Raw genomic sequence first — 13963 nt, 5'->3', positions numbered from 1 at the left:
ATCACCTTGATCCGATCTGTGTAGCTCCAGATATAGTCAAAATACGAAAATGTGTCTGAATTGTCAAAGCTGACTTTTTCTTGATTCAAATTGCATTTTTCCTTTTACACTTCATATTTTATTTTCACCATTTTAATCCATCTTCAATCATCCAAATATTTTCTCAATGCACTTCATTTGATGATTGAATCATTAAACCTACAAAATATGAAGTTTTTACCATAAAAATCAATAGAAATGCAATTTTCATACTTTAACCACAAAATGCATATTTTCACTAGAATCTTAGTTAATTATTTATAAAACTAAATAAAACACACCAAAACTAATTAATAAAGCACACTAAAAATACGTAAAATATACTCTTATCAATATTAGCTAAATTGAGTGATGACGATACTACACGTAGCTTTTATAGTAAGCAAATAGTGTATCACCAGGAAAAAAAAAAAAGGTACAGATCGACAAAGATAATATTCATCCATGTCTCAAGTAGTATAACTGTTGCACCCTCTTTACAAAACGCAGCCACAAATACCTTTTACCAGTGAACACTGAAACGCATGCTTCAACCAAACAACCCAAGAAGGTAGATAAAATTCCACTAAGCTAAAACTAGCTCTGAGAAAGTTCCCTCTTGAAGTTTCACCGCAAGAATGGAGATCAAGTAATTTGTTGATCAATCTGAACATTCCCAACCTGGAACAGCAGCAGGTAAGTTAAGCATAACAGTAATAGGTAACAAGGCAAGAAGCAATAGAAAGTGGCCATAAAATCCTTATACTATATAAGAATGAGTTGTGGTCAAAAGGAGGTTTGAATTTCAACCGCATGAATAGGGACTTTTGTAAAATGTGGAATGTTTTGTAGTTTTTTAAAAATTTTTGGTACAATTGAGAACAGCATGTGTTTAGATATATTTACCGAAATGTCCTCATTTTGGTACATTTGAAGCTGTGATTTATGGGATAATTTCAAAAACCTCCACTGAGATTTGTCATAATATCACTTAACTTCCCTCAAATTTTTATTACTTCCCTTGTCAACTTGACAAGACTAAATATTCCTATCAAAGATCACAAATTAACAATATTACCCTTACTCTTACTAATCATTTAACCAAAAATCCATAACAAAATAAAATTTTAAAATCAAAAAATGTATATTAAAAAACAAATTACTAACTAATAATGATTCATATTTCTTTACATGGGAGTCATGGTAGAATAGCAAAGGATATGAATAAATTAATCTTATCAAGATCAACCATTTTGGAGGATTTTAGAGAGTAATTAACACCTTAAAAAATTTCGCGCACAGTTACAATTAAGGAAGTCAAGATATTTTTTGAAAAAATATGTTTTAATTCATGGTGTTATTTTTTAAGTCGTATTCAAAACTAAAATAATCTCACCATGCATATGAACTTTTCAAGGTGTAAATTTGGCTTTTATTCCAATACAACTAAAATAAATAGTTTACGTCAAGAAATTTACACCTTATAAAAATTTAATCTTATTTTTATTTTTTATTGTTTTTATAAATTTTATAAGTAGGATAATATAAGGGCAATATTGAAAAAAAAGTTTTATTTTTCTTGTATTTCCTCCAAAAAGGGTTAAAATGTTGCAAGAAATGTTAATTCAAGGGAGGCAAGTGAGCTTTTAAAAATCTCAGAAGAGCTGAGTGATGTTCTAAAAAACCTCAGGGGAGGTTTCTGAAATTATCCCTTGATTTATGGAGACATTTGGATATTTTCTAGAATATGGAATTATTTTGCAATTGTTTTTGCATTGAGTATAACTCATATAAGCTTATGTGTTGGTGTAATTATTGAAATGATGTTATCGATAAATTAAATTAAAGTATGGCTTTTGTCGTGCAATTAACACAAAAACATATTAATATGTTATGCAATTAATACATTGCTATAACTAGCCGATGGAGGATATTCCTTTATCCGTACTCTTAGGCAATTTTTAACTGACATCTACAGGGACCTTTTGGGTATGGTAAAATTGTAAAAGCATTGACTATTTCTTTTCAGAATGTATTATTATTTATTTAATCCTCTTTGATCACAAGCACCAACAAGCACCAAACACCCGCGCAATACGCGAGCACTCCTCCCAGTATATAGCATAAGATGAAAAGAAAGCAGGGTCCATTGCCCAAACTTAAAACAAAGGGAACGTATTCTATGTAGCACTTTAATTTTAAAAAATCCATTTCTTAAACAAACAAATTCAACTTTTCAAGTATAAAAGATTTTCCAGCCAAAAAGGACGATTAATAGGCTTTAGAAATGCACCTCCTTGGATCTATAGATGCACCAAAAATACCAAGCATAATGCCTAAATAGCAACACATTCCTGAAATTCTCCAAGGAACATCAAAATAAACCAACAGATGTTCCATGCCACATACTATCAGTCCGGCAACAACTATTGCAAAATAATTTGTCACTCTGGGAGCAGCAAGGTTTCCCTTTATTTTATTTTTTGCAAGTGAAGGGTGCTCTAAGATAAACATGAGCATTTAACTTTCCTCTGGCAACACATTACCCACTTACCCAAATAGCTCCAACCTGTGGCTGCCTGTATATCTAGAGAACAACAAAACTACAGAGTTGAACATTTCTCACAGATATTACAATCTCTCTAAATGAGATAAACATAGCTGAACCACAAACTTGATCTTGCACAACCATATAAAAAGTTTTGGCAAACAAAAATTTCCCATTGAAACAAAATTCCCATTCAAAATTGAACAAAAGAATAATTTCCAGCAATAAAAAATTTAAAGCTCAAACACAAGTTCAAGATGTAGTAGCAAATGAACCAGAATAAACTAGATCTTAGGAAGAGGGTACTCACATCTTTCCCATGGCATCCATGCCGTGCTGGATGTTCAGGACTCTTCAAAGTCAGGCGTAAGCAAAATCTTTCCCATAACATGTCCAGCTACCTTGCCAGTACAGGCATAGTGTCCCAGCCATGGCACAAAATATCCAATAACAGACCACATATGCTGCCCATAGTCTGTAAGCTCCATAAGCTTGTGAGCAGCTGCTGCTTCAGACAGTGGAAATGTTTCGTACACCACAGGTTTCACAGATCCGTTTTCAATCTCTGGCCATACTTCTTTCTTCAGATGATCAACAATACACGCTGCTCTATCTAAAGTTTTCCACCATCTGTTAAGCACTGTAACACAAGCCAAAAGCCATACTGCTCATCAACTAAGTAGTTGAAATGTAAAAAACAAGTCACTGATAGAAGGAAAAAAAATACATTAAATAATGTCAACGTTATAAAAGCCCCATAAACTTCTTCAACTGAAAAAGTCAAAGTGCACAAATTCAATGACCAATATAGATTTACCTTGAACTCTTGCCTGCTTAGTCATTACTGCTGTTAAATACAAGTTTCCACCCTTGGGACCGTGTAAGTCAACGAAAAGCAGTTTTCCCCAATGGCTTAAGATTTTTAGATCTTTTTCCAAGTTGACAGCCCAACTGTCTACAACAACATCGATACCTGATATTGAAGAATTTCTCATAAGATTGTTGCGCAGAAAAGAACAGATATAGCACATATACCAACCAAAGCAACACATTCCCCTTGATTTGGGAAAATGGCCAATTTCGTTCCCAAATTTTTTTTCCGTGTCAATTTAGTCCATGTATAATTTTTTTTGCCAATTTGATCCTTATACTTATTTAGCGGTTCCAATTAAGGAATGCCGCGGCGGCACCACCATGTAAATTCAATCAAGTCACTAATTGAGCAACTAAGCAGGGTATTTCGGGTAGTTCACTGTTGGGGCCTTAACAAAAGAAGTAAAATCTAGAGTTGGGTGCTGAGATTTATGTCAGCAAGATTCCAATCGAGTTTTGAGAATATTGGGGCTTTATTGAAGAAGCTCCACTGGATTTCAGTTGAAAATTTCCAACCTTTATCACGTATCGGACTAAATCTTTCTGAAGATGCTTTGCTTCCAGATTTCCTACTCACTTTTGCAGTTCCTTTTAACTTTACTAATTAGGTTCGTTTAGGATAAGATGCTCGCCTTTTCAGAATGCAAATGATTTCCTATGCTTTCTCTGCATTTTTTTAATTGATTTTACTTAAATTGCAGCAAGTTGAGAAGGAAGTAAAGAAGAGGTAGAGAAAATTGTAGAAGACAGTACTTCTCCACCTAAGGAAAATGAAGAAAAGCCAAAAGATGAGAACACCCCTGGAGAAACAGCAGTAACATTGGTTGAAACAGAGAAAAAGATTGAGGAGAAACAAAGTGAACCACTTATAGTTGAAGAGGTCGTGAAAGCTGAGGTGGAAGAGAAGCCAAAAGCTGAGGAGCCCCCAAGTTTGCCTATTACATCAGCTGAACTGGAAGAAAAGATTGAGGATAAGCACATTGAGCCTGCTGCAATTGAAGAGATTAAGAAACCTGATGCTATCCCTGCTCTGGATATTTCTTCCAAAGATAATCTGGAATTAGCAAAAGAGTATGCTCCCAAAGAAGAAACTGTTAATGTTGCAGGAGTAGTGGATGACATTCTAAAACGTGAACCAGAAGGGCACTCAGAGATAAAAAAAAAAAATTGGAAACGCCACAAGAAGAACCCCCAAAAGGATCCGAGGAGGAGAGGAGTTTGGACAGTCTCTTGGAGACTTTTTTAGTCAAGAACCCAAGGTTTAGAATTGGGTCCTTGAGGGATTTAACTTCTTTTGTTACTGCCCCAACAGAGCACTACCCAAAATACCCCTGCTTAGTTGCTCAATTAGTGACTTGATTGAATTTATATCGTGGCGCCGCCGTAATGTTCCTTAATTGGAACCGTTAAGAAGTACAGGGATCAAATTGGCCAAAAAAATTATACATTGACTAAATTGACACGGTAAAAATGTTTAGGGACGAAATTGGTCATTTTCCCCCTTGAGTTTTCATGTCTGTTAAGTTCACTATGCAAAGCAAACTACTTTTATCGTCCCTACCCTTTTATTTAGCCAGCCAGCACAACTCTCCCTCAATGGACATCTAATGAAAATACACATTTTCTTGACAAAGTCACTTGAGGATTTCACTTCTTCTCTTCCTTTTCCAAATTGTCACAGTGGAAAATCAATTGAGGAAATCCAGAACCCAAAAGGAGATAGAACAAGTAAGCTAAGTCTACTTCATAATTAAGTTTGTAAAAGTTGACCTGCTACTTTGACTTTGGGTCCTAAGGAGAGGCCCCATAAAGGATCAATATACAGTTGTTGAATCTTGGGATCAAAAGTATATAATTTTTGAATCTTCAGTTCCTTTTGATCTTATTCTTCTTCTTGGTATGTAAAGTTCACAATTTCAATTTACATTATTGCATCACAGTACAATCTTAAGTTATTTATATAAAGTTGCAGCACTCCGAAAAGAAACTGATTTCATCTTAAGCAGCCATTATAGTCTCTGAAAAGTTTTACATGCATTTTTGTTACAAGATATTCCCTCAACTAGCATTTCATTTTGTTACGCCAGTTAACAAGAATAACTGTTTCTGGTGTAAAAAAGGATGGCATATCCTTAAAATAATAGTGAAGGGCGGCGAAATAGCAGTAAAGCAGGGTTTCAAGAAGATGGCCCCACATGAGATTGCCACTTCAAATTTGAAATGTTCCTACAACATCAAATTGACTAAAATTGATTTCCCACACACCTTACGCTCGTCCCCCATCCAACTGGTACAGGTACAAAAGCACCTAAGCCCTCAACAATACAAAATATAACAGTGGTTTTACTTGTTATAATGCCATGACCCAACTGCAGTTTTAATCCAAATGGTTATCAGTATGGTTCGAAGACTCGGCCGAGACCGAGACGTCTCGGCCGAGTCGTCTCCGTCTCGGCCTAGTCCGAGACGAGACCGCGACAAAACGTTTCCAAGATACGTGACAGGCCAAGACGTCACCATGAAGGGTTGAAATGACCGAGTCACTCCGAATCATCCCGAGTCAACTTGAATTTTTATTATTTATACTAATTTTTAATTATTTTTATTTATCATATTTTTTACAATTTTTAGAATATTAAATATTTCAAAAATTCACGTCTCGCCGAGACCGCGACCGATATGCCGAGACCGATGTGGAACGGTCCAAGCCGCGACCGCGACTTTGAACCATGGTTATCACAGAGCTAATGAATGTCTCAAGAGACACTAAAGATAATCATACCACTATTCACTAAAAGTGGCCGAGAGTAATTTCAACAGTGTCCACCTCTCTTACAAAAAAAAACTCATACATACTTCAACAAGCTCACATCCTCATCAGCAAATGCAAAATCCAAGGGTATAAAAAAAAATAAAAATTTAAAAAGTGGGAACGCTACAATGATACAAGTATTACCTTTCTTTCTGGTTTCCTCCATCACTCGAGTGACAAGATCTTCATTCTTGCAGTTAATGCAAATATCAGCACCATGACGCTTGTAGAAATCCAGCTTTTCATCAGTCTCTGAAAAAAAACATACATTCAACCCAGCAAAATAGCAGGAATAAGACAGTCCATGTAAATTAGAATGCTACAATATTTAACAAGGGAAGACTGAAGCAAACCTGCAGTGACATACACCACTGCGCCTTTGCATTTTGCCATCTGAAGGACAAATAACCCAACATAACCACAGCACTCATGCAACTGAAGTACAACAGGAAAGCACAAAATGTGCACCATCAACATCCAATTTACAGCACCACTCTTGAAATCAAAACCTCAACAAAGACATACTTCTAGATTAATTAAGTGTATCTTCTCTAGCAAAAGGATAGATTAAGCTAATTGTTAGAAATTTATGTCTTTTTTTTATTCAAATTTTAGAGCAAGTTTAAATCTTTAAATAATGCCCCAGTTGATTTCGGTTTGATGTTTTGACGTAATCCAGATAAATTGGTTCACTGGTCAGAAAACTTTACTAGGGCAAGTAGGTGTTCCTAGATCCTCCTCACGAGTGTAAATTTCAATTTTTACAAAAGAAATCTGATAATCCTAAAATACTCATTATGGACAGGACAGTGTCAAACACGTCATGCTTTATAACAAGTGTATTAAGAAATAAAACTGAAGGACCATATAATGGTTGTCTTCTTATAACAAAAGACAGTGAAATGAGCATAATAACAATTCCAAAACATTAAAAACGATGCATCTCCTCTTCCTTTCATAGGTAGCTACTTACAAAGCACAAAACTTTTCCAAGTATCAAGCATGTTTAGGAATTCGAATTTAGTAGTGTTAACTCATAACGTGATAATAGATCATCAGCCAAAAAATAAGGACTATCAAGGATTACCAATAACTTTCTTCCTCGTACTAGTTGAGCTTCAGATATAACTTTCCAAGCATTATGAGCAGCCTCCGGCAAGCTTGCAGCATGTGTAAGTGGAACATTTGAAGGAACAGGAAGAACCATCTTAGCAGATACTGCTACTTGCTCAGCATACCCCGCTCCATTGAGAAGGGCACACACCTGCAAAGGACCATTTATCGTCAGTGTTTCTTCAATCAACATTAAGTTAATTATTAGATGGTACTCATTTCCAACATTTTCTAATCGAGAAATACGAACAATAATCCATTTTTTTCTTCATTCTGCATTCTGACGACTTAACAAGCAATCTATGTGCCCTAAATCAACTAAAAAAATTGGGCTTGGACCTAATAGTCATGGTCTACTAATAACAGCAGAAAGAAAACTATCAGCATAAAGAATTTGGGCAGAAATTGAAATGTATTGAATCAACAACCCACTCAGTAACCCCTTGGCCAACAGCTAACTGAATTTGGGCAGAAAGAACTTGGGCAGAAGCAGAATTTGGGCAGAAAGTACTTACTTTGTCACCAACTTTCCACTCAGTAACCCCTTGGCCAACAGCTATGATAATTCCAGAACACTCCAACCCAGGGATGTACAAACCACCATTAAACGAATTTCTGGAGCCGAATAATCTACATTGCAAATCAATTCTATTCACCGCCGTGGCTGCAATCCTGATTAAGACGTCGTCATCTCCAAGTGGCGGGTCATCTAATTCCACCAGCTTCAACACATCTGGCCCTCCCGCTTTTTCAATAACTATTCCCTTCATAGATCGATGTCAGAACAACTTAAAATCAGAAGGAACTAAATTAGCAGGGAGTAGAAAAGGGTATCGTTATAAATATTGGTTTTCACTGGGGAAGGAAATTCCAAAACCCAAATGCAAATTTACAACAAAATTTCAGAAACCCTTTTCGAGACAAAAGACATGCAATCCACTGCGTCAACAAGGAGCGAAGCCAATCCCGCACCACCCGTGTGGTTTTCGCTCTTGATTTAGACTTTCTTTCTCCTTCTCCGCCAGAAAAAGAAAATTATTATTAAGTTAAAAGACAAAAGATTCAGAGAGCTAAGAATAGGGGTTTTATCACCAGGGCAGTACGTACAACGGTACAGGGGCAAATAGGAAGTCAAGATCTCCTCCCTCGAGTCTGCCTTCCAAGTTTCATTCTCTCTCCTCCCTCTCCTCCTCTCCAAATTTCACCCCCACCCGTGCATGTGATATTTTTCGTTCTCCTTCTCCTGAATCTCTGCCGTGCAGTTGCTATTCGGTGGAGAGTCTTCAAAGAGAGAATTTTGGGTTAAAGATTGATTCGTTATTTCTGTCTTTCTGCGCAATTTCTCATAAATTGGATGCGGGTAAGTTTTATTTTTCCTTTTTATTTATTTGTTTATACCCTAAAAGTCTCTGAAAATCGTGGTGAAAGTCTTCGTTCATGGATATCTGATGCGTCAATACGCGTTGACTCGGCCGGTCTTTTGATTCCTGAAGTCGAATCAGCTCGAATCTTCCGAGTCTGAACGAGTTTCCACCGGGTCTACCGTCTCCAGGATATGGCGGACCGGTTGTGGAGTGTAAGCTGAAGTTCTGGTGACGACTCGGCCGGGTCGATTCGGACATTGAGCCATGGACTTGTACCCTTGTGTATTCACTGGATTTTCTTGATTTGATTTGGTTGAAATCGGTTAAATCTCTTTTTTGAGGGCTTTAGGTTAATGTATATCGGTTTCTTGCGCATGTATTCGGTGGATTATGCTGATTTGATTTTTTGGATTTGGTGTTTTGGTTGAAACATCTCTTTTTGTTTGGTTTTAGGTTGCTATAACTAACAAAAGTTTACCCGGTCCTGAGGCTTTGACCGCCAGAATGGTGGATGAGTCCGTTGTGAAGGATAATGAAGTATTGATCGGTTTTATGCTGATGTATTTAGTGGATTATCTTGATTTGATTTGAATGAAAATTGGTTAAATCTCTCTCTGTTTGTTTTTTTTGGGGGGGGGGGGGGGGTGGTTTAGGTTGGTGTAAGTAACAAAATGAAGGCTGTATTTTATGACAAGTGTGGAGGCCCTGAAGTAATAACCCTTAGAGAGGTGGATGCCCCCATAGTGGGGGATTATGAAGTATTGATCCAGGTTGCTGCCACCACCTTCAACAGGATGGATCTTTGGCCACGATTAGACGAAAATGATGAAAATGATGCCTCAAAGAAATATCCTATCGGCATGGAATGCTCTGGGAAAATATTGAGAACCGGGAAATTTGTGGCCGGATGGAAGCAGGGTGATGAGGTTAGTCCCCTTTCCATTATCTAGTTACTTTTTTATTCTTATTGTACCCAAAATCAGAAATTTAAAAAGAATGCCTAAGAAGAGCGCCGTGAAATTTGTTTTTCTAAGAAGGCTTAGTCATAATATTAAGGATTATGATATTTTGCTCATTACTCAATAGAATTAGGAAATTTTAAGACATAGGATTGGATGGTTTATTGATCATTTTGTATTTCTAATTTTGATGCTTTGACAAGAATGTCGGGCAGGGCATTCACTCTCGGATTCAAACATGGGAAGGCCTTGGCAGTCTTCCAAAGAAAGAAGCCACTCGAATAAAGGGCATAAATAAGGCAGCTTCATATTAAACTAAAGATATTAAGCACAACAGACTTGTTGGTCTTGCATATAATTGCATCTTGACTGAGAGAGTAAGGTAGACAAACAATTATTTTTTAGAACCCGCCTAATCTACAATCTTCTGATTCTCAGAAGCTAACAGAAGAAAAGATGCAGTATCTTGATTAAATTCTATGTAATGATCAATAAAGTAGTTTGAAGTCTGTATTTGCACGTATGGGAATTCAGTAACTATCTGTTTTATCCTATGTATATTTTGAATATGGTTGACGTAAAACCATTATTCTTCATTTCGGTTTTGAATAAAAATCTAAATGGGGGCACATATAGTTATGCTTTTGGAAGCAGTAAAGGATGTTAAAGATGCAATAGAATGCATGCTAATGAGTTATCTCACATATTGGTGTTTTAAATTGAACCAGCCAGCATATCAAGCATATCATTAAGTCTAGGTATGGGAAACCTATACTTGATTGTTATTTTGTTAATTGTGCGGCTATCCACACACATTCTCTAGGTTCTGTCTTTATTTGGAATCAATAAAGCTGGCATGGCACAAGGACTTAGTTTGACTTGAATATGTCCTTTGTCCAAGAGCTCATCCACTTGTCTCTTAAGGTCAACGGATTCACTTGAGTTCATGCAATAGGCAAACAAGTTAGGGAGTTGAGAACCTGGTATGAAATCTGTTTAATGCTAGATATCACGCATGGGTGGTAGTCCATGTGGCAAATCTTCTGGAGCTACATCAGAAAAATCGGACAGCGGCTTGACAATTTCTGGAGGCGCTTCTTCAGAGTTGACAACTACTGAAATTTTCACCTCTTAGAAGACTAATACCATGATAACTCTTTGCTCCTTGCTCTTCCTTTCAAATTGCTTGTTGCTCAAAATGTGAAGAGGCTTCTTCCTCATCTCGATCACTTCATTAACCCTTGAATTCTCTTGTTTGATTGGTTTCTTCTTGTGAAACTTCTTTATAGTTTCAGCACTCATAGACTTTAAGACAATTTGGTGGTTATTAAACTTGAATGCATAAGTGTTCGACTTCCCATTATGATCCACATCTTGGTCATATAGCCAAGGTCGACCAAGAAGTATGTGGAAAACAGTCATTGGAATAACATCACATCATATAGAATCACTGTAAGGTCCATGTTTAATAAACATCAAGCAATGTCTCATTGCCGGAATAGAGCTACTGTTGATCCAAGCAACCTTGTATGATTCAAGATGTGGCTCCGTAGGCAACTTTTAGCCGTAGTACAATAGACTCTGAAACCACGTTCATGCTACTGTCACCATCAATAATGAGTTTTCTAGTTTCTTCTTGTCCATAGCAAACTAAGTTCTGAAAGATTGAAGTTCTTCGTCAGTCTTTCTTTTGTGAGTATATATGCCTCACAACTGAGAGATACGAGTGTCTTCTTCTTCCTCTTCCAAATCACCAACATTAAGTCGTGCCATCTCGTTCAAATCATCAGCACCTTCATCCTCCTCGACCTTTAGATTTTCTTTATCTCCGAAATCGGCATCAATGTGCAAGTTTCTCTTGTTCGGGCACTCCCATGCTATGTGTCCCTTCAAACCGCACTTGAAACGTGCATGCTTGTTCTTGTTTAGTTCATCGATTTTGGAAGCCTTAGTTTTTGTCTTTGCAGGCTTGGAAGTTGCTTGAGTTGCTACTGATATATATTGCTTGCTATTTGCAGCAAATCTTTTAGGAACTACCTCCCCGCCTTGAGTATTGAACCTCTTAATTAGTGTCTGTCGCAGGCTCTTTTCAAATGTAAGAGCTGCTTGAAATGCATTATCAACTATGTAGATATTATGTCCTATCAATTCTTTGCGAATTTCAAGCCTCAAGCGCAACTTAAATCGGGATAAAGCTTGTGTTGAATTTTTTGTTCTTCTGCAGCGAATTTTCAGCTCTTCAAACTTGTTCATATACTCAGCAACTGTCATTCCCTCCTGCCTTAAGCTATTCATATCATCAAAAGATCAGCTTCATAATATAGAGGCATGTACTTTCTCTTCAAATGCAGCTTCATCTCTTCCCACATCAAGGCTAGTTGTCCAGCAAGTCGAAGATCATGCTCGACTCTTTTCCACCACAATTGGGCTCGTCCAACAAGTTCCATGATAGCGAACTTAACCTTTCTCTCATCAGTTATATCATACCAATCAAAATAGCATTCCAAAGTAGCAAGCCAATCAGAAAAAACCTTAGGATCAATTCTTCTATCGAAATCAGGAATATCAACTCTTGCCTTTTTTGTGATGTCTCCTGCCAAATCATAAGTGGCTTGTCTCCCTTGCCTTGCCGATTGAACAATCTCATCAGCCATGTCAAGAAGAGAAGCTCGTGGTCTTCCAAAAGATTGATTTAATCTATTTTCACTCCTACCAGATTCAGTCTTGGTTGTCTTCAGGCTGTTCGGGATGCTCTGGTTCCTTTCCATTGATTTTGGCCCCAGATCCGGACCCATTGTTGCCTCTAGATTCTGGAATTTCCTGTTGTTCAGTATTAGAATTTACATCAAAAACTTTTGTCTTCTAACACAGCAACCCTCTTCAAGAGAAGGTTAATGATGTTATCCCGTTCCTTGTCTGTATTCAACTCCTAAAATTCAACCCACTTCTTGTTGTCATGGGAAATCCTGGCTCTGATTACCAAAATTGATGCAGCATGAAGACTTGGTAGGAACAACAGCTTTGTGGAAAGCTCAGATATTGAATTTCACTGGAATTTAAAATAGCAACTAGGAATAGGATGAGACAATATGCTTAAGAAGATGAAAATTTGATTAGTAATTCTAGGAATCTTTAGGCATCACACTTGAAGTTAGGATGTATCACACAATCCTAAGAAAGACATTAAGTCCGCAGAAAAATTTTATTAACGATAAAATTTGACTTCTCTTTTTGGAGAAGTCGTTATTTATAGGTACTAGAACAAAGCCAACTTTAATCCTACTTAGAGCTCCTAACTAGAATGGAATTCTAGTAAAAAGCTATAAATCTAAGTTTTCTTATTCCCATAATAACTAAAATACTAATTACCAATAATAATTACTAAACAAAAAATTAGCATAAATATAAAATCCCTGCAGCTAATTAAATTACTAAAATACCCCTGCTGGTGAAAATCAGAAAACAAACTCAATATGATTCGAACCAACTTCCAAGGTGGTTCCTTGTCATCAAAAACATGCCAAATCAATGCTTGGGCATGTGACACATCCTTTCCACGCCTCCTATAAACCTTAGTGGATTTTTGCACTTATCTCTATCAAGAAGGGTGTTGGTTTTACGTTGCTAATGTGCTATATCATGATCTTGAATAACAAAAAGTGTTGGATATGGATAAGTAGTTATTTCTTCAAAATGCTGCTTAGCTTGTGTAAAAAGGTTAAAAAAAGGGAAATGATCCAATGAATTAAGGTCACTTGATTTCAAGTAGCTTAGCTTTACCTTGGCTCTCTCCAAATGCAGCTCAATGTCTTTTTCTAAGCCAATTTTGTTTTAATTTAAAATGCATTTGTGATGGTAGATCATCTTTACATGTCTGTATCATAACTTTATTTTATTTGTAGGTTTGTGCTCTCCTTCAGGGAGGAGGATGTGCTGATTTAGTGGCTGTACCTGCATATCATATCATTTCACCTCCAAAAAAGTTGGATTTAGCTTCTGCTGCTGCCTTGCCGCGTGCAGCATGTCTCATTTGGCATTGTTTTTTTCTCATGAACAAGCTTACCAATGGTCAAAAAGTTTTGGTAATTTGTTATGTCATCAAAATTCAAAACCTTGGTCTGTGTAGCTTGGCTTTTCCTCGTTCCTTTTTTTGAAGCAAAATGAGAAGTTTGAGTTCCTTAAGTTGCAGATACATGGAGGAGCAGGGGGAGTTGGAACATTGGCGATTCAGATTGCGAAGCACTATGGCTGTCAAGTATTTGCAACCGCAGGTATT

General features: G+C 36.8%; 2 protein-coding genes across 3 annotated transcripts in view; one reads left to right on the top strand and one right to left on the bottom strand.

Annotated features, from left to right (window-relative positions):
- Positions 1-374: 374 nt before the first annotated feature.
- On the bottom strand, positions 375-8158 carry LOC113783080 (quinone oxidoreductase PIG3-like). 2 transcript variants are annotated; one of them, XM_027329110.1, is made up of 7 exons: positions 7880-8158; positions 7339-7515; positions 6605-6686; positions 6396-6503; positions 3384-3539; positions 2877-3206; positions 375-699 (listed from the first exon to the last, which is right to left on the bottom strand). In XM_027329110.1, the coding sequence occupies exons 1-6, from the start codon at positions 8132-8134 to the stop codon at positions 2911-2913; spliced, it is 1074 nt and encodes a 357-aa protein (XP_027184911.1). In that variant the 5' UTR covers positions 8135-8158; the 3' UTR covers positions 375-699; positions 2877-2910. The 2 variants fall into 2 exon arrangements, with proteins under 2 accessions (XP_027184911.1, XP_027184912.1); XM_027329111.1 differs by having other exon boundaries at positions 6605-6644.
- A 484-nt stretch (positions 8159-8642) lies between these two features.
- Positions 8643-13963, top strand: part of LOC113782568 (quinone oxidoreductase PIG3-like) — a 7101-nt gene continuing 1780 nt past the window's right edge. Inside the window, exons 1-5 of the mRNA XM_027328453.1 lie at positions 8643-8724; positions 9182-9265; positions 9382-9654; positions 13590-13769; positions 13877-13958. Of these exons, the coding sequence (XP_027184254.1) occupies positions 8719-8724; positions 9182-9265; positions 9382-9654; positions 13590-13769; positions 13877-13958 (625 nt within the window). The 5' untranslated portion in view covers positions 8643-8718. The remainder of the gene's footprint in view (positions 8725-9181; positions 9266-9381; positions 9655-13589; positions 13770-13876; positions 13959-13963) is intronic.

The sequence above is a fragment of the Coffea eugenioides genome, chromosome 9, assembly GCF_003713205.1.
Source record: "Coffea eugenioides isolate CCC68of chromosome 9, Ceug_1.0, whole genome shotgun sequence".
Lineage (NCBI taxonomy): Eukaryota > Viridiplantae > Streptophyta > Magnoliopsida > Gentianales > Rubiaceae > Coffea > Coffea eugenioides.
Note: the sequence above shows the minus strand (reverse complement) of the source record. Positions and strands in the feature narration are given on the sequence as shown.